General features: G+C 53.6%; 1 protein-coding gene and 1 pseudogene across 3 annotated transcripts; one reads left to right on the top strand and one right to left on the bottom strand.

The window, feature by feature from the left end:
• Positions 1 to 4583: 4583 nt before the first annotated feature.
• Positions 4584 to 5061, bottom strand: LOC104677116 (annotated as a pseudogene).
• Positions 5062 to 5892: 831 nt separating this feature from the next.
• On the top strand, positions 5893 to 9965 carry MRGPRG (MAS related GPR family member G). Of its 3 annotated transcripts, none has more exons than XM_010382124.2 (2): positions 5893 to 5964; positions 7970 to 9965. In XM_010382124.2, the coding sequence occupies exon 2, from the start codon at positions 8002 to 8004 to the stop codon at positions 8869 to 8871; it is 870 nt and encodes a 289-aa protein (XP_010380426.2). In that variant the 5' UTR covers positions 5893 to 5964; positions 7970 to 8001; the 3' UTR covers positions 8872 to 9965. The 3 variants fall into 3 exon arrangements, with proteins under 3 accessions (XP_010380426.2, XP_030774445.1, XP_030774444.1); XM_030918585.1 differs by having other exon boundaries at positions 5903 to 5927; XM_030918584.1 differs by lacking the exon at positions 5893 to 5964 and adding an exon at positions 7468 to 7561.
• The last annotated feature ends 15431 nt before the right edge of the window (positions 9966 to 25396 follow it).

Genomic DNA, 25396 nt, shown 5'->3' with positions numbered 1-25396 from the left:
AGTTTTTTGTATTTTTTAGTAGAGACAGGGTTTCACCGTGTTAGCCAGGATGGTCTCGATCTCCTGACCTCGTGATCCGCCCGTCTCGGCCTCCCAAAGTGCTGGGATTACAGGCTTGAACCACCGCGCCCGGCCGTGAGAGTGTTTTCTTTGATTTCTGACTCCGGCCTCCATGCCTGGTGATGGAGGGACATTCCCTCTGGGCCATGACTGAGCCTGTCTCCCCTGAGTCTGGGTGTGAGTCGCAGATCCCTGGTCAGCACCCTGGAATCCGGCTCCACCATGGGGGCTGCACCAGGCCCCTCCCAGCCCACACAGTGCGTTCACCCCAGGCTCCTGCACATGCCCAGCAAGCCTGGGTTCAGGTATCCCTTGAGACTGGGAGCCCCAGGGGCTGGATCACCTCTCCTAGAGCACCTCCAGCCCCCACTTGGGGACTTACTTCCTCCCAAATTATCTCTGGCCCAGGATCTGAGCAGGGCCGTCTCTCCCCACCTCCCAAATGATCTCTGGCCCAGGATCTGGGCAGGGCCCTCTCTCCCCACTTCCAGGACATGATTAGCAACTTCAGTTCCTCAGCTGGAAACGAGAACAGAAAGGGAAGTGGCGTGTCCACAGATTCCGCTTTCAGCCCCAGGACATAAACTTCCCCCAAAACAAGAAAGAACCAGGAGGAAAAGCACAGATTCGTCTCACGGACATGACCTCACCGTGGTCACGATCCCGGGGAACCCTTGTAATAATGTAGGAAGGTGCTCCCACTCTACGGATGAGACCACCAAGGCTCAGAGGGACGATGTGGCCACTCAGGACCACAAGAAAGCAGCAGAGCCAGAAGGTGACTCCCAACACCACCCTCCCACCCCACACCCTCCACCTCACTGGACCATGGCTGGCTCAGCCCCACACTGGCTCCCCCAACCCTGGCCCCATCCCCACCCAGACCCCTTTGCTGCATAAGGGAGAGGTCGGGGACCGTTAGGATGCTCACTTCTTCCCAGAGAGCCTGCCCCCGGCGCCCAGGGGATTGAGGCGACTCTAGATTCCTCCTTATTAGTCCCTTCCTGAGGAGTCCGGGAAATGTGGCCTCATCTGAGGTCTCCATGGAAACTGGGCCCAGCCCGTCCTCACTCTAGTAGCTAGTGTGGCAGCAGGTATATGGCCTGATGGCCCAGGATGCTGGTGGGGTGTCCCCGTCGCCCCAGATCTGCCAGCTTAGCCTCCAGTTCTGTGGTCCCTGAGACCTCAGGACATTAGGACCATGTGAGCTGGTCTCCAAACTGGAGGCTGAGCTTCCGTGAAGGCTCCCACCTGCCCCTGCCTGGCCTGCACCTCCTCTGACCTCCCCCGCTGCACCTCCTCTTCTGCTCCCAGAGCCACAAGGCCCCACCAGGGACCCCTGGCTACCCTCGACCCCTAGACCCCACCCTGCAGGACCCTGGCGCCACACTGCTCGAAGGTCACCTCCACCTGGGTCGCAGGCAAAGCTCCTCGGCCAGGGCCCAGTCCACCCCATCCACACGCACCCCTGGGCCCCTGCAGGGCTTCTGCAGCCAGCACAGAGTTCCCAAGAAGAGGCAGCTACTGCTGGGGGCAGCCAAAATTCCAGGGAGCCTGTGTAACCCACTCTGTCCTCAGGGCCCAGGGAGGCTGTGGGTGAGGCCTGTGTGTGTGAGGACAGGAGCAGAGACAGGCCCCCAGCCAAGCATCCCCGTCCCCTCCCCAGCGCCCAGGTGCGAGTCTGTAAATCAGCCTGTGCTGCGTGGCGTCTTCACGGGGCGAGGCAGGCTCACTCAGCTGGCTCGTTAGCTCACACGCTGGAAAAATAAAAACAAACATCACACCTAAAACGTGACCACGGCTTTAGTTTTGTTGTTCTCGTGAAATTGCTCAATTCTTCCACAGCCCTGACCCTTTTCCTCTGAAACACACCCCATCCGCCCGCCCTAATGGTGCCTGCACAATGCCCAGCTGCAGAGAGGGGGCTCCTGGCAGCTCCTAAGGCCATGGGGTTTCCTGTCCATTCAGCCTCCTGCTTTCCCACCACCCCCATGTGTGGCCACTGAAGCATGTCAGACCTGCTTATTCTAATGAAGAGGTAATTTTCTTTTCAGCTGTTGGATCTCACTAGCAGCAGAGCCAGCGCATTCCGAGTCATTACTCTGCCTTGGGCGCTGGGTCACACATGTAACATGCATGATGTCACATGAACTTCCCAAGTAGCCCGCGGGAAACTGAGGCTTCGAGAGACTGAGAGGGCCTGGCAGGAGCCACCGCCGGACACAGCAGAGCCCAGTGCTGGCCGCCACCGAGGGGCTCTGGTTTCTAAGCTGGGTGCTCCCAGCCCGGAACCCTCTGTCCCCTGGTGGAAGGAGGGAGCAGCAGCCCTGTGGGAGTCCCTAGCTCCGGGCCACACAAGACTCCGACCTGGGAAGAAGGAGGGAGGGAGGCAGAAGGAGGGCGGCCTCAAGTCCCATCCACCAGCCTCCGCAGCTCCCGGTACACCCTGTTCCACCCAGGTCTTCTTTTCTGTGTTCTGAAGCTTTGGCATCTGAGGCCTTGAAGACCCCAAGGGACGGCCCTTCCCAGGGTCAGTCAATTGCTAGAGAATGACAATGCCTTCATGAACTCACCTTTCAAATGCAGACCCACGCTCAGCCCCTCCTCTATCCGGCTCCCACACTCCCAGCCACTATCCCTGCCCTCATCACCCCAGGGCCAGATTCCAGACCACCAGGGACTGGCTGTAGGACCCAGAGCTCTGAAACTGTTCCAGCTGCCAACCCTAAACCCACTTACATTGGCTGCCTTGCCCACTCCTTCCTACAGAAACCAGGAGGAAGCTTGGGTCCACATTTCCCCTCCCCTCTCCCTCTGCCTCCTGACCGACCCGGTACTGCCCCATGTGGCCCCTGTGGGGTCGCCTCCCCCTCCTCCTGGGAGCTATGAGTTAGCAACCATCTCTTCAATGGCAGCATCTCCTGATCTGGCGGCCTCGCCTATCTGAATAATAATAATAATGATGCCTATATTAAAACACTCCCACTGTCGAGCTCCTCTGCAGACAGGCGGGGGTGAGGGTGAGCAGGACCCTGCTGGACGCCCGGTGCCCACTCTCCATCTGCCCTGGGGGACCTGGAAAACCTTGTGTTCTCCCTTGGGCTGAGTCAGGCCGATGTTGTCCTGAAGGTCAGACAGGACGGTGGCACGGAAACCATGTGAACAGAGACGGGTTCCTGGCGAACCGGCTGAATCCTGCGCTGTTCCTGCCTCCTCAGTGGCCCCCAGCCAGCCCCCACATAGATCACCACTGAGTCCCCACACACACCCGAGGTGATTAAACCATTGCCCACACTTTCAGACTAGGACACTGCCCAGGGCCACAGAGCTGCTGTAGGGTGAGCTGTGCAGAGTCGCCATGCAGTCCCGGCCCTCAGCGCAAACCATCAGACAAGCTCAGGATGGCCGTGTTCACACAAACCACACTTGGGCGTCTGCACCACCTGGACAAGCAATTTAAGTTTCCGGCACCTTGGTTTCCCCATCTGCGGGCAAGGATGACAAGGTCGCCATCTCAGACGGCGCTGTGGGGGCACGTGGGAGGCTCGGTGGAGTGGCCAGCGCTCACTCAGAGCGCTTACCTAAATGGTACCAGCGTGCCACCTGCCTTGCAGTCATTTCGTGTATCAGCCAGAACAAATAACCACAACCAGGTGGCTTCACACAGCAGTACTTTATTCTCTTGGTTACGGAGGACAGAAGTCTGAGGTCAAGGTGGGGGCAGGGCCGTGCTCCCCAAGGGCTCCAGGGGAAGGTGCTTCCTCGTCTCTTCCAGCTCCTGGTGGCTCTGGCCCTCCTTGGCCTGTGGCTGTGTAACCCCTGCTGGCCTCCAACCTCACGTGGCCTCCCCCTGCTCTCCAGTGTCCCTCCTCTCCTTTCCTGTATAAGGACACTTGTCATTGGATTTAGGGCCCAGACAGATACTCCAGGACGAGCTCATCTCAAAATCCATGTATCTGCCAAGGCCCTTTTCCCCAGGAAGAGCTCGTGCACAGCTTCCAGCAACTGGGACGTGGACACATCTTCTTAGGCCACCGTCGGCCACGACACGGATGGGGCAGGCATTGGCTCTGTCCTCCTTGCAACACTGGGAGCCGCTGCTCCCCCAGCGGAGGCTCCCTCCATGCATTCCACCTGCACCAGACCCCTCCCAGGTGAGAAAGTGGAAGCATGGCCTAGACAGTGGGCAAACACGAGAAGGGGCTGTGCGAGGGGTTAGGGGTGATGGAGAAACCATGGTTGGTGGCTGCCTGGGCCTGGCCGGGGCTGGCCAAGCTGCACAGGATGTCCTCCTTAAGAGCTTCACCCCAAGCTGCCGCAAACAACTGCCCTTGCCCAGCACAGTCTGAAGTGCCCAATAGAAAGCGGCCCGAGAAATTAGCCCATCCCACTCCCGGTGGCTCTTAGACAGGGGAGGCCCTCCATGGGCACAGGGTTGCCATTGCCGTCGGAGACCTGGGATAGGAGATTGCTACCTGGGGTAGAAGCCGGGCACCCTGCCTGGCTTGAGGATCTGCGAGCGATCAAAACTCTTCACCTTGAGCACTGTGGCTGACGCTGAGCTCCCCATCCCACCTCCGATGGCAAGGCGGCCAAGAGGGACCCAAGCAGGTGGTCTCCCTCTGTGTGTCCCTCTGGGCCCCTGGCAACTGCAGGGGACTGGAGCTACCAACTAAGTTAATAGAGATGCTCGAAGTTTCACCCAAACAGGAGGCAGGGAAGGAGGGCTTGGAGGGGCTAGTTGAAACAGGCCTGGACAGTGACCTCAGGGAGGAGGTGGAGAGCCGCGCCGGGAGAGGTCCCGGAGACCAGCGAGGACCAGCATGTGGGGCAGAGCCGGCAGGCGGGGTAGCAGCAGGTGCCCCTGGGCCATACGAGCTGTGCTGTGTGTTTCAAAGCCATGTGCAACAATGCTGGGGGCTGGGCAGCTGGCAGGCACCGCCTAGAGCTCCACAGGCTGCTGACTGGTGTTACAGAACTGATTTCTGAAGCCAAGTCCATTTGAGAAATGTGAAGAGAAACAGCATCTTTACGACCAAATTTCTGGCTTGTGCTAACACACTCTGCACCCCACTCAGGAGCTGTGGAGCGCAGTCCATGGAAGGAAAAAGTCTCTCATCAAGAACATCTCACTGTCCAGTGTTCTGCAGAGCAGAATGCAGAAAACAGTCCGTCAACGGCTGGGAGCCCAGCCTCTGAGGCAGACAGATGGACAGTGAGGGGGTCTCCTTAGGAAGGGGTTGGGGCCGCCTCTGCAGACCACCCACTGATGCACTGGTCGGCTGACCCATTAGGAGAGCCAGTCCCAAGCCTGGGCACCCAGGCTTCCAGCTGTCCATAAACGGTCAGTCCAGTGAGAAGGGGAAACCAAGGCACAGAGAAGTTAGGTTATTCTCTCGAGGCCACACAGCCAGGGCCCTGCCCACAGTTCTAGGCCCCCTGTGCTCACAGCCAACCAAAGACTGGCAGGAGCAGCCCAACATCAGTGGGGCAGCCGGAAGGTGGTCCAGCCTCACTGGGCACAGAGGATCTCCATTCACCTGCTCCCTCCCCTCCATGCACGAGGTGAGGTGGGAGCAGGTGGAAGACACTGGCCTGGTGCCTGCCTTCAGTTCCCCTGCCAGAGATGCTGAGGAGGAAGGAAAGGCCGGCCCACACTAACAACTCTTTGTTTTAGCTCATTCCTGCAATTCCTGTGAACAGTGCCACACCCTGCCACTTCTAGGGAACTGGCCGGATGCCCTCTGTCCAGCCAGATGGGTCCCAGAGGACATGGAAGGATTTAGGGACCAGGAGGAGCCTCCAGGCAATGAGCACTGGTCTGAGCAGAGAAGGGCCTGAGAGAGCTGAGGGCAGCCTCGTCACAGGTGAGAAGGCTCTGTCCGCCCCCACCGCATCCCCCAGGTGAGGCACTGGCACCCTCCTCTGCCCTCCGTAGTGGCCCCTGCTCTCAGCCTGGCTCCCCGGGTGATGGGGCTGGCTGGGAAGTTTGGATTTCCTTTGGGAAAGGAAGGCAGGGCAGGATGGTGGTGGGAATGCCGGCTGAGTTGAAACGTGTAGACACTAGAGCTCGAGGGCATTGCTGGAGCGGGCCGGGCAGGTGAACCTGTTCTGATAAAAATGAAGATGCCCCTCCTGCCGCCATGCCACTCCTCTCTGTAACTCTCCAGGAACAGAGCCCACCCTCAGCCCAGCACAGGGGCGCGAGCACCAGCCTCACCCCCAGCCCTCAGACTCTGAGCCGGAGCCAGAGCACAGCCAGGAGAGTCTGGTTACCTCCCCAGGGAAACTGAGGCTCAGAGAGGGGAGGTGTGTCCACCCCACCGCCAGTCACCACGGTCACCACCACAAGCCAGGGTCCGGCCGAGGTCTCCCACTCCCCCTGGCTGGGCTCGGAGGACAAACCACCATCACAGGCAAGGCACAGGAGCCGAGGCCCAAGCCGCACTCCCCACCCCCCGACTAGGGGCAAGGATAAGCACAAAGAAGGTGCTGGGGGGTGCTCGGGCATGAGGCAGGGGGCTCACGGGGGCCGGAGGAAGCTGCAGGAGGTTGCAGGTCCCTGAGAAGGAGCAAAACCTTGAAGTAAGACAGGACCTGGGTCAGGGAAGAGGTATGGAGGGCTCTGGGCCGGGGACACAGCCCAGGCAAAGGTGTGACAGGGAGGTGTGTGTTGGCAGCTTGATCGCTCTCTGTCTCTCTCTGTCTCTCTCTCTCTCTCTCTGTCTCTCTCTCTCTCTCTCTCTCTGTCTCTCTCTCTCTCTCTCTCTCACCCTGTCTGTCTCATCTCTGTTTCTCTGTGTCTATCTCTGTCTCTGTCTCTTTGTATCTCTCTCCCTATCTCTCTCCCTGTCTCTGTCTGTCTCTGTCTCTCAATGTCTGTCTACATCTCTCTGTCTCTCCCTGTCTCTCTGTCTCTCTCTATCTCTCTTCTCTCTCGTGTCTCTCACCCCTGACGCCCTCACAGCTGAGCCTGGGTCCTGATGCATCTCCCAGGACTAAGAACAGGACCCGTGTGGATCCTGGGGGTGGAGGGATGGCTGGGAAGGGAAGGGCTGCTCTGAGACTCTCTGCCTTTCAGTGCAGCTTCGTACGGCCAATCTCTCTCGCGCTCTGAGAACATCTGAGAACTTCCTCGGCCTCGCTCCTTGCAAATGGCCGCTGGTATCTGCCCCTCCCCTTGTGTTAGCGGCTCCTGGAGAGGCCCTCTGGCCCTGCCACCGTCACCAAAGCCCCTCCCTTGGTTTGAGGCTTCAGAGCAGCCTCCTGAGTGCACCGAGTGCACCGCCAGCAGCATGAGCCCTGGAATTCAGCCTCTGCTTAGGCCGGGAGTGCACAGGGAAGGCTGGGGGCTCCCTCCAACTCCTCACACCACATCTTCCCTCCTCCCTCCTCCCTCCTCCTCAGGCCACCTGGAGCCTCTGCCTTTGGGCACCTCCCTGGACACCTCCAGAGACGCTCTGGGGAGGACTTCGCCAGCAGGCTGGTCTAGGCTCACCAGGTGGGAGCCCCATGGGGGTCTACCATGGAGAAGCTCCCACCCCTGGGGGGAGAGGAAGGCCCCACACGTGGGCTCCCCACGCACGTCCCCTCTGTCTGCAGAGCCTTCCCTGGCACATGGTGGAGGGTGCAGTGTCGCCCTCACCACATCCATGAGGGACGCGGACATCTTTTGAGCACGTTAGTGCACCGTGCCAGGAGCCCAGGGCCTGCCCGCAGGCATGGGGAGGCGTTAGGCACACCTGACCTGAGGTGCAGAGGGCTGAGCCCCGGCTGAGGTCCTGCCGCTGGGAAGGGAGGTCCAGGGGCTGCAGCCAGAGGGCATCTGCAGGGCCATGGATGCCACTCCCTGTGCCCCCAGTGGGGGCACAAAAGACGCCCAAGGACCATGTCTGTCTCCCTCTTGCAGGTCCCTCGCCAGCACGCTCTGAGCCGGCCAGGATGTTCGGGCTGTTCGGTCTCTGGAGAACCTTCCACAGCGTGGTCTTCTACCTCACGCTGATCGTGGGCCTTGGGGGACTGGTAGGTAACGGGCTGGTGCTCTGGAACCTCGGCTTCCACATCAGGAAGGGCCCCTTCTCCGTCTACCTGCTGCACCTGGCCGCCGCCGACTTCCTGGTCCTCTCCTGCCACGTGGGCTTCTCCGTGGCAGAGGCTGCCCTGGGTCCCCAGGACACACTCTACTTCGTGCTCACCTTCCTGTGGTTCGCGGTGGGGCTCTGGCTGCTGGCGGCCTTCAGCGTGGAGCGCTGCCTCTCCGACCTCTTCCCCACCTGCTACCAGGGCTGCCGGCCCAGACACACCTCAGCCATCCTCTGTACCCTGGTGTGGGCCCTGACTCTGCCGGCCGTGCTGTTGCCCGCCAACGCCTGCGGCCTGCTGCGCAACAGCAAGCGCCTCCTGGTCTGCCTGCGCTACCACGTGGCCAGCGTCATCTGGCTCCTGGTGCTGGCCTGCGTGGCCTGCACGGCTGGCGTGGTCCTCTTTGTCTGGGTGACCTGCTGCTCCACGCGCCCGCGGCCCAGGTTCTACGGCATCGTCCTGGGCGCGCTGTTCCTGCTCTTCTTCTGTGGCCTGCCCTTGGTCCTCTACTGGAGCCTGCAACCCCTGCTGAACTACCTGCTGTCCACGTTTTCCCCACTGGCCACACTGCTGGCCTGTGTCAACAGCAGCTCCAAGCCCCTCATCTACTTGGCGTCAGGCCGGCAGCCCGGGAAGCGGGAGCCACTGCGGGTGGTGCTGCAGAGGGCCCTGGGGGAGGATGCTGAGCAGGGTGCCAGGGGACAGTCCCTGCCCATGGGCCTCCTATAAGTGGGCTTGCCCCACCCACAGGGCCTGCCAGGAAGTGCCCACCCCCCCACCCTCGCCCACCCCGCACCCAGACGCTTCCAGGACCAGGAGGAGCCCCACCCACCACCTAGCTCTTACCCTAAGCACCCAAGGGCTGGACACAGCTGGAGAGACTTGGTCCTGACCACCCCCTGGCCAGGCCTGCTGAGGATGAGGGAGGCAGGAAAATGGAGCTGGAGAGAGGTCGGGCAAGGTGGAAGAAAGGAGAAGCCTCCTGAATAGGGGTGAGAACGGGCACCACGCCCCCAGGCCCAGCCCAGATCCCCTCACCCGGCCCCTCTCCACCCTGCTGCATCTCAGTCACAGGGGAGAAAACTGCGAAGTAAAACAGAGCCAGCCCCCAGCCCACACTGGCTGGACTGGAACTCAGGCTTCTGGACTCCTGGGCTAGGTGGGCACTGTCCATGCCACCTGCTGGCTGAGACTCTGATTCTCCCACTACAGGGTTGGGGTGGGACTACTCCTTACTCCTCGCCCCGCTCAGCCATCATTGTCCTGCCCACCCCACGGGGACCACACCCAGGGCTCTGTCCCCCTCTCTGAGGCCCAGGACTGGCAGGTGACTGATGTCACCAGCAGAAGCCACCAGGTGGTGCTGTTTCCGTACAGCATAGACCCAGCCCGTGGGCCGGCGGACACAGGTGCCTCCATCCCCTCGGTCCCCTCCCATCCCCTCCCACACTGGTCCCCACCGGGCCTCTCCTGAGTCCCCAGGGCCATCTGCTCTCTGCGGGGTTGCTCGAGTCTCCCACCTCTGTCTTCACCCTCCCTCCTCAGCCCTGGGACGTCTGGAGCTTTTGCCCCCAGGGTTTGCTTTGGAGAGAGAGAGACAGAGAGAGAGAGACAGGAAGGAAAAGAGAGAGAGAGAGAGAGAGGAGGTGAAGCCAAGTTTCCAAAGCACAAACCATTTGATGTGTTTTCTGACCATGAAATAAAATACTTTCTGGTCATTGTTAAAACATTCAAGCTCTATAGAAAATACTAAAAAGATAAATCGCCGAAATATTTTTCCACTCAGAGGGGACATTTTTTATGAAAAGCACTCCAGTCGTTTATTTTTTTTTTAATAGAGACCGGCAGAAATTTTCTTTTTGCCCAAAGGAAGGCACTCAATGGGTGCTACTGGTGCCGGGTGGGATATTCTGCAGCTGCCTTTGAATAAAGTTGTTCTTTTTCCACTAGAAAAGTAATATGTTGCTCATTTATGGAAACCTTGAAGAACCTTAAAAACTGGAAAGAAAAAAAGCTTACATGTAGTCCCCCAACCCAGAGGGAGAGCCTTTGCTGGTTTTTCTTCCTTCCCCGGGATAAACGTGTTCTGACCACACCAAGTCCCCCGCCCCCCTGCCCACTGCCAGTTCTCCCTAGACCGTGCTCTCAGGACAGGCAGCTCAGCAGGGAGTGTGGGTGCTGTTTGTTGGTCTAAAGACCATCTAGGGGGCTCAGGAGGAGGAGAGTGTGGGCATTGTTAGTCTAAAGGCCATCTGGGGAGCTCAGGAGGATGGGAAAACCTGAGCCCTGGTGGCCAGGGGAGGCTTAGGCTTTGAGGGGCAGGGTGGGAGGGGTTGTTCATTCTTGTGACACTTCACACAAGACCCCAGGAGCCATGTGGCCTCCTTCCTGAAAGACCTGGAAATGGGATAAGGGTGGGGACAGTTTCAGAGGTGACACCTACAGGATCCGTTCCATCCTCCCAGCCCAGGAAATAGCTGCAGGGCCCCCCGTGGGGCCATCCATCTGTGTACAGCAGGATAGGAAGGCGGCTGGCTGCTGATGGTGTCTAGAGCACAAGACAAATAGCCCAGTCTAGACAGATGGAGAGCAAAGGGCCTCTGCCCTGGCACCCACTAAGCCCAGAGACAACCAGGTTGCGTTCTGGACCTGGAGAAGCTACAGCCACATGGAAGGATAAGGCTGCCTTGGGCTGGTCTGGGTCCAGGCAGCCGCAAAAGCTGGACTACAGCCCGGGCAGAGCTTCACTCCAGTCCTGCCCGCTCTTCTCAGGCTGGGTGACCTCCAGCGTGTCACCTGACTGCTCTGAGCCCAGGCCTGTGAGAGATATCAGGGCAAGGTCTCCTTGCCCGGATGGCAGGGATCCAGGCCTCCACAGAGGGCGGCCCGCCCAAACCTTCAAGACCAGATGCATCACCTCGCCCGCCTCTGCAGAACTCCAGGTGTGTCCCGCCCGCCCTGACCTTGGCACACCCACCTCGCTGCCTTCTGGTGTCCCTGCCCTTGGCACCGTCTTGCCCAGCCTTCAGGGACCCGTCCTTGTGACTGTCCTGTTCTGTGATGCCCAGGGCTTCCTGGCAGCAGATGCTGAATTCTCAGCTCCTCTAGTGTGCACCTGCCCTGTCAGTGCCCACGGTGACCACTGTGTCCTGCAGCCCCCACCCCTGGCTAGCACAGTCCAATGTGTCATGTGCTTCCCACCCCTGCTTATTCGCTCCTGTGTTTGCCTCTTTAGTGTCTGTGTCTCCCTAGAAGGGGAGCTCCATGAGGGCACAGAGCATGCAGCCGACTTGCTGCTCTCTCCCTGGGACTGGCAGGTAAAGCGGCTTGATGAGTTCTTGTCAAATGGAGGGACAAGTGGATGGATGGATAAGTGGATGGATGGATAAGTGGGTGGGTGGGTGGGTGGATGGATGGATGGATGGACCATTGAAAGAGATATGGTCAAATGAATAAATGATGTAGCTAAGATAGAGTACAGTTAAGTGGAATCAGATCAGGTTGGTCCTGGATTCTGGAAGCTTCCTGGCCACTCTTGTCCTGACTCCTGACCTGAAAGCTGAGCAGATCATCAGAGGAGGGGCCCAGGTTTTCTCACAGCAGAGTCCAGTACTCCAGGCCCTCTCCCTCCCCTTTGGGTTCACAAACATCACTAAGTCAGCTCCGTGCTGGGCACCCGGCCTAGGGCTTGAGATGTGGACCCACCATGCTATGACCCCTGTACCCAGAGAGCTTGACATCTGGAGAAGAGACAGACACAAACACAATGCAAAGACAGCGTGCTGAGGGTGTACGTGGTGTACCTTAAGGTAAGCCTTAAGGAGCTGCCATTTGTCCCAGCTCACCCTTAGTGCTCCCAGTTCATGGCTGTGCCCATGGCCTTAGTGCCCCCTTGACTGGCGAGGGCCCAGTTGGACGTCAAATAATCCAGTGGCCCTAATGTTAGAAGATCAGGAGGGTCACATGTCCCCACTCAGAACACAGGGGAGGCTTCCGGGAAGTGTGGTGTCTGCGCCTTCCAAGGGCAGTGTGGGTGCGGAGGAAGGGGTGACCGTCTCTAGTACAGTCAGGTCGGTCGAAGAACCTTGAAGAGAAGGCAGGACCCTCCCAGGGAAACGGAGCCAAGACAGGGTAAGGTACAGAGGCACAACCCGGGCGCCATGAAGAAGGAACCCCAATGCCAGAGGGCGGTAAGGAAGCTGAGGTGGACAAAGACACAGAAAGGGCAGTGACGAGGGGCGTGGCTTTAAAGGGCTATGACGAGGGGTGTGGCTTTAAAGGGCTGTGACGAGGGGCGTGGCTTAAAGGGCTGTGACGAGGGGCGTGGCTTTCCCTCGGTTGCTCTGCAGGGGATTGCAAATGAAAGACATAAAACTGACAACTGAGAGGGGACCAGGCAGCGGGGGTGGGGGTCCAGGCTGAGCAGGGGACACACAGGAGGTTGCTCCAGCTATGCAGGGAAGAGGGAAGAGCTGGTGCAGCCTCCAAAGAGAACAATGGCGGGAAGGCTGCAGGGGAGGATCTGAGGGCTGGGGGGAAGAGGTCGCGTAGAATTTGCAGTGGAACAAGGTCAGATCACGAAAGGAAGAAGTCGGCAGCCTTCACAGAGGGGAAGGGTAGGAAAACAAAACGCAGGCACCTGCCAAGAAGAACAGAAGGACCAGGATCCTGAGAGCGAGCTGTGGATCCTGAGAGGGGGCTGTGGATCCTGAGAGGGGGCTGTGGATCCTGAGACGGGGCTGTGGATCCTGAGAGGGGGCTGTGGATCCTGAGACGGGGCTGTGGATCCTGGTGGGAGTCGTGGATCCTGGGAGGGGGCTGTGGATCCTGGGAGGGGGCTCTGGATCCTGGTGGTGGTCGTGGATCCTGGGAGGGGATCGTGGATCCTGAGAGGGGACTGTGGATCCTGAGAGGGGGCTGTGGATCCTGAGAGGGGACTGTGGATCCTGGGAGGGGGTCGTGGATCCTGGTGGGGGTCGTGGATCCTGGTGGGGGTCGTGGATCCTGGGAGGGGATCGTGGATCCTGAGAGGGGACTGTGGATCCTGAGAGGGGGCTGTGGATCCTGAGAGGGGGTCGTGGATCCTGGGAGGGGGCTGTGGATCCTGAGAGGGTATCGTGGATCCTGAGAGGGGACTGTGGATCCTGGGAGGGGGCTGTGGATCCTGAGAGGGGACTGTGGATCCTGGGAGGGGGCTGTGGATCCTGAGAGGGGGTCGTGGATCCTGGGAGGGGGCTGTGGATCCTGAGAGGGGACTGTGGATCCTGGGAGAGGGCTGTGGATCCTGAGAGGGGGTCGTGGATCCTGGGAGGGGGCTGTGGATCCTGGGAGGGGGCTGTTGACAGCTGGCCCTGGGATGGGAACAGGGGCGTATCATGCATGTAAAAAGGACACCCAGGGGCCGATGGGTAAACCCAGGTTTGCATTTCCTGTGTTCATCTCAAATTAAATGTAGATGGTGAGAGATGATGGTCAAAGTTCGTTTTGTCTGTTTCTTTCCCATGCGTATCCAGTTGTTCCGGTAAAACCCCTTTCCCATTGGATCGCATTGGCACCTGTATTGTAAATCAACTGATTGTATAGGGTGGGTCGACTTCTGGACTCTATTCTGTTGACTGCTCTATTTCACTGTCCTTCTATCAACACCACACTGTCTTCACTACTGCAGTTTTACATTAAGTTACGAAATCAAGTGGTGTTACTCTTACACTTTTATATTTCTTCTTCAATATTTACATTTCCATATAAATTTCAGAATCACCTTGACAGTTTATCCAAATGTCTACTGGTTCTGACTGGGATCATATTTACTCTATTCAGTTACTCTGGATCAATTTACGGAGAACGGACATCTTTGCAACACTGAGTTTACCAATTTATGAACATTGTTTTTCTCTGTTTATTGTGGTCTTCTTCATTTCTGTCTCTTCGAGTTTTCATTATATGTGTGTTATACATTTCTAGCAAAATGTATTGCTAGTTATTTAAGGTTTCTCAATGCTATGTAAAAATAATCTTTTATTTGCTTTTTCCAATTGTTCATTGATAGTTTGTATATTTTTTGTATATTGATAGTTTGTATTATTTTTGTATATTGACTTTGATTTTTTTATATTTATCTAACAGCTTCCTGTGAACTTGCTAAGTTAACTTATTCTAATAGTCTTTTTGAAAACTGCTTAGGATTTTTTATGTATACAATCAAATCATTTGCATGACATGAAATAATTATTATAAATCATGAATAATGAATAACTATTGTAAATAAAATGATACATGATTAATAGTTATACATGTAAGAGTTAGGAAAATTTTAATAATTAATAGTAACACATGATTAATAGTTATTATAAATAATAATAATTAGAAATAATTTTACTAATTCATTTCTGGTCTTTGCACTTTTTGTTCTTTGCTTTATACCACTCATTAAGACCTCCCATACAATGTTAATAGACAGTAAACGTGGACATCCTCACCTCAGTCCCAGCCTTTCAGGAAAGCGCTCAATGTTTCGCCATTAAACATGTTAGCTGCAGGCTTTTTGTTTGTGCCCCTCATCGTAGTGATATGATTTCTATCTAGTCCCAATTTTCTGACTTCTTTTAATCACACATAGGTATTGAATTGCATCAACTTTTTGTTCCTTCATTTATCAAGGCGACCATACAGTTTGTCCTTGTTAGTCTGTTAATGGGAGGAATTACACTGATTTATTTTCAAATGTTAACTTTGTATTCCTTGGATAGTCCCCGTCACATGTGTCCATGTGAAGAGACCACCAAACGGGCTTTGTGTGAGCAATAAAGCTTTTTAATCACCTGGGTGCAGGCAGACTGGGTCCAAAAAAGGAGTTAGCAAAGGGAGATAGGAGTGGGGCAGTTTTATGGGATTTGGGTAGGTAGTGGAAGATTACAGTTAAAGGGAGTTGTTCTCTTGCAGGCAGGGGCAGGGGTCACAAGGTGCAGGGTGGGGAGATCTTGAGACTCATTGTCCAGGGGAAGAACATCACAAGGTCGATCGATTAGTTGGGGTGAGGCAGGAACAAATCACCATGGTGGAATGTCATCAGTTAAGACAGGAACTGGCTATTCTCACTTCTTTTTTTTTTTTTTTTTTTTATACTTAAGTTCTAGGGTACATGTGCATAACGTGCAGGTTTGTTACATATGTATACTTGTGCCATGTTGGTGTGCTGCACCCATCAACTCAGTCAGCACCCATCAATTCATCATTTATATCATGTATAACTCCCCAATGCAATCCCTCCCCCCTCCCCCCTCCCCAGGATAGGCCCCAGTGTGTGATGTTCCCCTTCCCGAGTCCAAGTGATCTCATTGTTCAGTTCCCACCTATGAGTGAGAACATGCGGTGTTTGGTTTTCTGTTCTTGTGATAGTTTGCTAAGAATGATGGTTTCCAGCTGCATCCATGTCCCTACAAAGGACGCAAACTCATCCTTTTTTATGGCTGCATAGTATTCCATGGTGTATATGTGCCACATTTTCTTAATCCAGTCTGTCACAGATGGGCATTTGGGTTGATTCCAAGTCTTTGCTATTGTGAATAGTGCTGCAATAAACATACGTGTGCATGTGTCTTTGTAGTAGAATAATTTATAATCCTTTGGGTATATAACCAGTAGTGGGATGGCTGGGTCATATGGTACATCTAGTTCTAGATCCTTGAGGAATTGCCATACTGTTTTCCACAATGGTTGAACTAGTTTACAGTCCCACCAACAGTGTAAAAGTGTTCCTATTTCTCCACATCCTCTCCAACACCTGTTGTTTCCTGACTTTTTAATGATTGCCGTTCTAGCTGGTGTGAGATGGTATCTCATTGTGGTTTTGATTTGCATTTCTCTGATGGCGAGTGATGATGAGCATTTTTTCATGTGTCTGTTGGCTGTATGAATGTCTTCTTTTGAGAAATGTCTGTTCATATCCTTTGCCCACTTTTTGATGGGGTTGTTTGTTTTTTTCTTGTATATTTGTTTGAGTTCTTTGTAGATTCTGGATATTAGCCCTTTGTCAGATGAGTAGATTGCAAAAATTTTCTCCCATTCTGTAGGTTGCCTGTTCACTCTGATGGTAGTTTCTTTTGCTGTGCAGAAGCTCTTTAGTCTAATCAGATCCCATTTGTCAATTTTGGCTTTTGCTGCCGTTGCTTTTGGTGTTTTAGACATGAAGTCCTTGCCCATGCCTATGTCCTGAATGGTACTACCTAGATTTTCTTCTAGGGTTTTTATGGTATTAGGTCTAACATTTAAGTCTCTAATCCATCTTGAATTAATCTTCGTATAAGGAGTAAGGAAAGGACCCAGTTTCAGCTTTCTACTTATGGCTAGCCAATTTTCCCAGCACCATTTATTAAATAGGGAATCCTTTCCCCATTTCTTATTTCTCTCAGGTTTGTCAAAGATCAGATGGCTGTAGATGTGTGGTATTATTTCTGAGGACTCTGTTCTGTTCATTGGTCTGCAGTTGCTTCAGACCATCAGGATGTATACGTGCAGGTCACAGGGGGTATGATAGCTTAGCTTGGGCTCAGAGGCCTGACAATCCCCATTTGGCCACGATGTATTATCCTTCTTATATATTGGTGGATTTGATTTATGAATATATATACGCACACACATTTTTTTTTTTTTTTTGAGACGGAGTCTCGCTCTGTTGCCCAGGCTGGAGTGCAGTGGCGCGATCTTGGCTCACTGCAAACTCCGTCTCCTGGATTCACAGCATTCTCCTGCCTCAGCCTCCTGAGTAGCTGGGACTACAGGCGCCCACCACCACGCCCAGCTAATTTTTTGTATTTTTAGTAGAGACAGAGTTTCACCATGGTCTTGATCTCCTGACCTCATGATCTGCCCACCTCAGCCTCCCAAAGTGCTGGGATTACAGGTGTGAGCCACTGTGCCCGGCCGATTTATGAACATTTTGATGCGGGTATTTGTATTTGTGTTCACGAGAGAGGTTGGTGTCTCATTTATTTTCTAGTAATGTTCTCTTCAGGTTTGGGCATCAGTTATTTCCTCTTGGGCTCAACTCTGTGTAAGAGTTTAGATAAAACCAATATTATTTCACCAGTGAAGCCAACTGAGTTTTTGTGAACAGGTTTTAAAACACAATTTCAATTTCTTTAACAAATATAGGGCTATTCAGATTCTCTTTTCCTTCTTGTGTCAGTTTTGTTTTTCAAGGAATTTGTCCACTGTATTTTACCTGAGTTTGAATTTGTTAGCATAAACTTGCATACAATATCCCCTTATTAATCTTTTATTGTCTATCAAATTCTCATATCTCTTTTTTATTTTTACTATGGGTACTTTGCATTTTCTCCTGATATTTCTCATTAAGGCTTCATCAGTTTTAGTAATTTTTTCATAGAACCAACTTTTATTGATTTTTCCTATAGTGTTCATCTGTTTTCTATTTAATTAATTTCTGTTTATCTATATTTATGATGTCTTCTAAATCATGAAAGTCAAATTTCTTCTTCTTTTTCTAGCTTTTTGAGTTAAGCAGCTTAGATAATTTTTTAAAAATCTTTTCTTGTAGACTTCCTAACGCTCCCTACCAAGGTGTTCACCCACTTGTAATATAGAAACACTCCATATGGGCCAGGCGCAGTGGCTCACGCCTGTAATCCCAGCACTTTGGGAGGCCGAGGTGGGCAGATCACGAGGTCAGGAGATCAAGACCATCCTGGCTAACACGGTGAAACCCCATCTCTACTAAAAATAAAAAAAATTAGCCGGGCATGGTGGCAGGTGCCTGTAGTCCCAGCTACTCAGGAGGCTGAGGCAGGAGAATGGCGTGAACCTGGGAGGCGGAGCTTGCAATGAGCCGAGATCGCGCCATTGCACTCCAGCCTGGGCGACAGAGTGAGACTCCGTCTCAAAAAAAAACAAAAACCACTCCATATGAAAGCATAGATTACCAGAATAGGCATTTTTTTCATGATGCAACAATATGCTGCCTACAAGAGACACATTTTAGATTCGAAGGCACAAATAAGTTAAATGTAGAAAGATATAAAACGAGGCTGGTCACAATGGTTTATGCCTGTAATCCCAGCACTTTGGGAAGCCAACACAAGAGGATCACTTGAGCTCAGGAGTTTGAGACCAGCCTGGGCAACACAGTGAGACCTTGTCACTACAAAAAATAAAAAACTCACCAGATGCAGTGGTGCACACCTGTAGTCCCAGCTGCTTGGGAGACTGAGGCCAGAGGGTCCCTTGAGCCCAGGAGATCAAGACTGCAGTGAGCTGTGATTACACCACTGCACTCCAGCCTGTCTCAATAAATTGTTATTTCTATGTATTTATTTATTTATGTTTTGAGCTGGAGTCTTGCTCTGTTGCCAGGCTGGAGTGCAGTGGTGCAATCTCAGCTCACTGCAACCTCCACCTCCTGGGTTCAGGTGACTCTCCTGCCTCAGCCTCCCAAGTAGCTGGGACTAGAGGCATGTACCACCACACCCAACTAATTTTTGTATTTTTAGTAGAGACGGGGTTTCACCATGTTGTCCAGGATGGTCTGTACCTCTTGACCTCGTGTTCCACCTGCCTTGGCCTCCCAAAGTGCTGGGATCACAGGCAGATATAAAATGATATTCCATGTAAACAACAACCAAAAGAGAGATGAAATGGCTATAATAATATCAGACTAAATAAACTTTAAGTAAAAAAACTGTTACTAGAGACACACAAGGACTTTCTACCATCATAAAAGCGTCAGTCCATCAAGAGATACTACAACTATAAACATATATGCTCGTGGTAGGCTAAAAACAAAGCCTCCTTAAAACCTATCCACGTCCTAACCCCTGTAACCTGTGCATGTGACCTTCTATGACAAAAGAGACTTTATAGATATGATTAAATGAAGGCTCTTGAGATGGATACATGATTTTAGATTATCTGGGTGGGCCCAAGGTAACCTCAAGCATCCTTGTCAGAGGGAGGCAGGAGATCAGGGTTAGTAGGAGGAGATGTGATGATGGAAGAAAGAGGCTGGAGTGATGTCAGGACAGGGTTATGAGCCAAGGAAGGCAAGCAGCCTCTGGAAGCTGGAAAAAGCAAAGAAGAGACCCTCTGCTAGAGCTTCCAGAGGGAGTGCGGCCCCATGGACTCCCTGGTTTTAACCCGGTGAGACTGGTTTCAGACTGCTGACCTCCAGGACTGTTAGATGATAAAGGCATGTTGTTTTAAGCCATTGAGTTTGCGGTCATTTGTGACATCAGTAACGGGAAATTCATACGGACCACGTCCCTTCCAGCTTCTGTCTTCTTTGCTCTCCTGTATCTTCAAACAGTCGCTTTTGATTCTTCCCAGAGTTGACAGTTATTTAACAACAGCAGGGCTGCTCTGACGTCAGCTACCCTACCATGACCAGAAACAGTTACCCTTTCTAACTCGAGTTACCCTTTCTAAAATGAAACGGATATTTTTGACTTCCAAAGCATGTGGGTCCCCAAGGGTTTGCAAATCTGTACCTATCTCATAGGATGTGTGAGGGTTACATGAGAGAATTCACTGCACAGGTGGGTTACAGGAAGCTGGCATGAACTGAGCCTTCAGACATGTTGCTTATGGTCAGAAGAATAAAAGGGGGTCATCCAGGCCTACAATTTATAGGTGGATCCACAGGACTTAATGACAGGCTGGGTTTAGGGGTGCCTTGTACAGGCTGTTCCTGGAACGTCCTCCCGTTCCCTTCTCCTTGTCTGTCCATGCCTCCTCCTCCAAGCAGCCACACTGCCAAGTCAGTTTCTTCCTTCTGCAGACATGGAAGAAGTATGTAATCACAGTCCCAGGCAGGAGCTGAGAGTTTGCAGAATAAATAGATACTGGATCTGGAGGGAAACTGTTCTGAGGTCCAGGGAGGCCCTGTGCCATTCCACCTGCCTGCCCTGCCTTGCACTGCATCCTGGTATCCCACCAACTGGCTGATCTTAGCCAGCCAAAGCTTCCCAGAGACCCATATGTCTGCACTGGATTCTCCTCCAATAGCTACAGGCCCCACAGCAGCGGCCCTGAGTATAGACCCAACTCCTCTAAATTGTGTGGAACTGCTGCCAGAAGACATTTCATACCTCGAGACCACCTGGCATCCCTAGTGAGCATCATAGAGACCCTGCTTGGCCAGAGAGCTCACCAGATGCATCACAGCAAAGGGCAGGCTCTCACGGGCCATCCCCCTGGGTCAGAGGTCAGCAACTGTTGGCCCGCAGACCAAACCAGTAGAGCCTGCAAATGCACTTGGCTGGCATTCCGTGATTAAAGTCTTTTGGCGTTTGTTGCCAGCACTGAACAATAAGAAGATTTTACATTAAAATCCAGCTTTCTAGCCCTCCTGAACATCAGAAGCTGGCAAACCTGGCCCTCAATGCCACCTGGCCACAAAGGAAGGGTTGGAGAAAGTCTGGAGCTTCAGGCAGGCATGCCCTCTACCCCCGTGAGCCCTTCTCTACTGTCATCCTGAGTCCCAGGTCACCCATCACGCACCACACTCTTCATTTCTAGATTGAAGATAAAATTGAGTGGGTTTCTTGCCACCGTTTTTTGTGAGAATGGGGGAAAACAGATTCAGAAGCCTCTTGTTTCAGGAAAAAATTGGAGCTGGCCTATTTCTTTGTGGATGAAATGAGTCGGTAGCAAGATGTGTCTGGCACTGAATTCCCCTGCCAGGATAAGAATTAATCCCCCTTGGTCTGGACCCCATCCTTCTGCAATGGAGAAACTGAGGCCCAGGCAGGGTGAGACAGGCCCAAGGTCACACAGCCAAACAGCAGCTCAGCAGCGGTGCCTGGGGACCCGGTGGCACCCACAGTCTCCTCTGATGGGTATGTGAGCACATCTGTAGTGCTCAGAGCCACACACCCCAGGGGTCTGATGAGGACTTTGTTTCAGTCTCCCACGGCCTGAGCATTCTAGAGGGCTCAGGCCTCCTAGAGATGCGCTGTCCCAGCGCTGTCCCCCAGACAAACGTGTGGGGCTCCAGCAAGGGTGGCAGATGGCCTGTGGCTGGGCTAATGGCCTGGAAAAGGCTGCCCGCAGGAGGAGGGAGGCGGCTGCACAGACACAATATAAGAATACTTGACAGTTTCCTGTAGGGAGCCAGGCCCAGTCTCGCCAAAGAGGCTGGGAACCCGGAGCAGACAGATGGAGCTGTCCCCTCTGAAGCCAGCAAGGCTGGTCGTGCAAGGCTTCCTCCTCTTCAGCACGTCATCACAAAGCTGTTCAGCATATGCACAGGGAGGGGGGCCAAACCCCTGCACAGTGTGGCCTTTTGGAGCTGATTTGGAGATAGAGCTATCCCCATTCCCAAAATATCACCTCCACTGTCCTTCATGAGAAATTCCACCTTTAGCATCACACTTTTGGGGTAAGGTGAGATAGATGGAGCTACCAAATTAGAGAGCTAAATGGCAGGTCCCACACATGGACTGGGACCAGGGCTGGCCAGAAACCATGAAGTGGAAAGACCAGGTTTTCAAAATGCCACCCCAGCTGCTGTGCTGAGAAGTAGTGGGGGACCAACTAGGCCTCCAGGAAAGCCCAGCGTCAGTGATGCCACCTCGCACCAGGTGCCTGACATAGCACCCATTTCTCTTATCATCTTATCTTCACCATCACCATCCTCACCATCACCATCCTCAACATCACCATCATCACCATCACCACCACCACCATCATCATTTCCATCACCATCATCATTACTATCATTATCACCATCACCATCCTCAACATCACCATCATCATCACTGCCACCACCATCATCATTTCCATCACCATCATCATTACTACCATTATCACCATCACCATCACCACCATCACCATCCTCAACATCACCATCATCACCATCACCACCACCATCATCATCATTTCCATCACCATCATCATTACTACCATTATCACCATAACTATCATCACCATCACCATCATCATCACCATCATCATTACTACCATTATCACCATCACCATCATCACCACCACCACCATCATCATTTCCATCACCATCATCATTACTACCATTATCACCATCACCATCACCATCATCATCACCACCGCCATCATCACCATCAGCACCACCATCACCATCATCACCATCACCACCATCATCACCATCACCACCATCATCACCATCACCATCACCATCATCACCATCACCACCATCATCACCATCACCACCATCATCATCATCACCATCATCACCATCACCACCATCATCGTCATCATTATCACCATCACCATCACCACCATTATCACCATCACCATCATCACCATTATCATCATCAACATTATCACCATCACCACCATCATCATCATCACCATCACCACCATCACCATCAATATCATCATCACCATCATCACCATCACCATCATCATAACCACCACCATCACCACCACCATCATCATCATCACCATCACCACCATCATCACCATCATCATCTTCACCATCACAATCATCACCACCACCGTCACCATCATCACCACCACCATCACCATCATCACCATCACAACCATCACCACCATCATCACCATCATCACCATCACCACCATCATCATCATCATCATCACCATCATCACCATCACCACCACCATCATCGTCATCATTATCACCATCACCACCATTATCACCATCACCATCATCACCATTATCATCATCAACATTATCACCATCACCACCATTATCATCACCATCATCAGTACCATCACCATCAACATCATCACCACCATCACCATCATCATCACCATCACCATTATCACCACCATCACCATAACCATCATCATCATTATCACTCCTCCTCCTCCACATCCTCCTCAAAGTATTCCCAACTCTCTGCCAAGGAAGAAGGGATGAGGGAGAAAACAAGCCACCCATACCTCCTCCACACTCCACGCCTCAGCCCACAGCCAGCCCTACACCACCCTCCACCTCCATGCACCTTGGTGCACGCTCTTCACACCTAAGAAACCTCCTCTACTGGGCAGTTCTCCAAATACTCCAGTTTTGACGCCATCAGTCTCTACATCCTGCCTTGAGAGCAGCCTCCCCGGCAGGTGTACTCACTGAGCTTGTTTCCAAGCTCAGGCGCACCTGGAGTCAGGGGCCATGTTTCTACCTTGGGGCTCCCAGGACTGGGTGCAGGCCTGCCAGGGGTTCAACCACTGCCCAACAGAAGTGGCGGGGGGGAGAGAGGGAAGGGGATGAGAGGGAGGTGAGAGGAGGCAGGGGATGGAGCCAGGGAAATGAAAAGGGAAGCCGGGGAGGAGGAATGGGGAAGGAAAGGGGAGGAAGGAGAGGAGAGAATCACCGAGAAAGGGAGGGGACAGAAAGGAAGGAAGGGAGGAGTGTGGAAGTCAAGGAGGAAGGAGGGGAGGGGAGAAAAGGAGGGGACAAGGTGCCTGAAGAATAGACCAAATATTTGCTCTTGGCTCAGACTCATAAATTCCCTGGAAAGTGAAAACTTCCCAAGCCACAAGCAGCCTGACTAAGGGCCACTGACAAATCCTGTGGCTCTATGAGACTGGTTTCATTCTCTGCCACAGAGAGAATAAAATGTCTGCTCAGCTCAATAAAAGGAAACCCAAATCACAGTGAATCTCCCTGTCATCGCCTGTTCATGAGACTGGCAGGTTTTCTCTGTTCCTCGATAAACTAAATGCATCCTCTGTGCCCATCGAATCACGGAGGACACTGGCCAAAGTCCATTGCAAGAACTTCCAACTCTGGATCTCGGGGCCAGCGAGCCCTGGAGAAAGCCACACTGCAAGCAGCTCCCGGCCCCAAGACCTGCCACAGAGTTCCCATGGTTGCAGTGGGTATGAAAAGACGCAGGATGGGGCAGCTGTGCTCTGTGCCTGGTGGTACAATCCCGTCCCTCAGACCTGCCCAGACAGCACTCCTCGCCCCTCGTTACCACTGGGTGGTTCCTCCAACCACCTTGTTTCCTTATCAGTGGGCAGGATGCTGGCAATGACCCACACTCTGCTTGGTAAAGTTGGTGGCATCTGGAAGCTTCCAGCAGGCCCCTCTGGCTTCTATTAGTGCACAGGAAGTCCGTCCTGTCAGGGTTCTCTACTGGGGCCAGACAGGAGAGAGGCCGTGCAGGGACATACACACTCTCGGTGACTGATGTGGGGAGCCCCGGCCCTGGCCATTGAGTGCAGAATGTCCTAGAATGCCAGGACTCCCCAAGATGGACAAGATGAAAACGGAAAGGACAGATGATTACATGTACAAGCCCCTCACCTGTACTCCATCCTCCTCCCCACATCCAGCCCCACAGAGCAGACTCCTTCTGCCTTAGCTTTCCCAGCTCAGGCGCACATGGGGTGTGAAGCTCGCCATCCCCCAAGCCACCCTCCCTCAGGGACCTGGGACCAGTCAGTGAGCCACACGGAGACTTGGTGTCCACATCTGTCAAATGGGGAACCGGGTGAATGGCAGGCAGTGTTCTGTGAGGCCGAATGAGAGAAAGCGTGTCCCCATGTCACTGTGTGCTTGTTGAGCCTGACTACAGGCCATGAACTGGGCAACACTTCCTTACAGAAATTGCCTCCCCTGATCCTCATGAGGTCAGCACAGGGCAGCTGAGTGGCCTTGCCAGCCGGTGGCAAAACCCAGGCCGTGGCCTCCAAGGCCTTTTGCTCCCTCCTTGATGGGCGCAGGAGTGGTCTGAGCACGGTGTTCACACAATGTTCACAGGATGGTGCCTCGCAGAGGGGGTGGGGGCCACGCTACACACCCCTCTTGGAAAGCCCTGCAGCCCTGGCTCCTGCCGCTGTGGCCACTTACCACAGCACGCTGAGGTGGTCAGCCGGCATCTGGGCCAGCAGGAGATCTAGCTGTGCAAAGGAGAGGCCGGCCCTGCCCCTCACTGGCGCACAGGAGGCAGAGATGCCCACAGCAGAGGCCAGGTATGGTTCAGCTGACACATTCCAGGTACAAGGGAGAGGGCTCTGAGACGATGTGTCCACCTGCTCTCCCGCAGCCCCGCCCACGGGCAGCCTCCGGGATCACCTGTGTGTTGGGTGCCTGTAGCCTCCGGGATCACCTGTGTGTTGGGTGCCTGTAACCTCTGGGATCACCTGTGTGTTGGGTGCCTGCAGCCTCCAGGATCTCCTGTGTGTTGGGTGCCTGTAACCTCCGGGATCACCTGTGTGCTGGGTGCCTGTAGCCTCCGGGATCACCTGTATGTTGGGTGCTGGGCGCCTGCAGTTTCCTGGGCCCAGCCTCAGC

Source organism: Rhinopithecus roxellana, chromosome 15 (assembly GCF_007565055.1).
Source record: "Rhinopithecus roxellana isolate Shanxi Qingling chromosome 15, ASM756505v1, whole genome shotgun sequence".
Lineage (NCBI taxonomy): Eukaryota > Metazoa > Chordata > Mammalia > Primates > Cercopithecidae > Rhinopithecus > Rhinopithecus roxellana.
The sequence above is the reverse complement of the archived record's forward strand: the minus strand, read 5'-3'. Positions and strand labels throughout refer to the sequence as shown.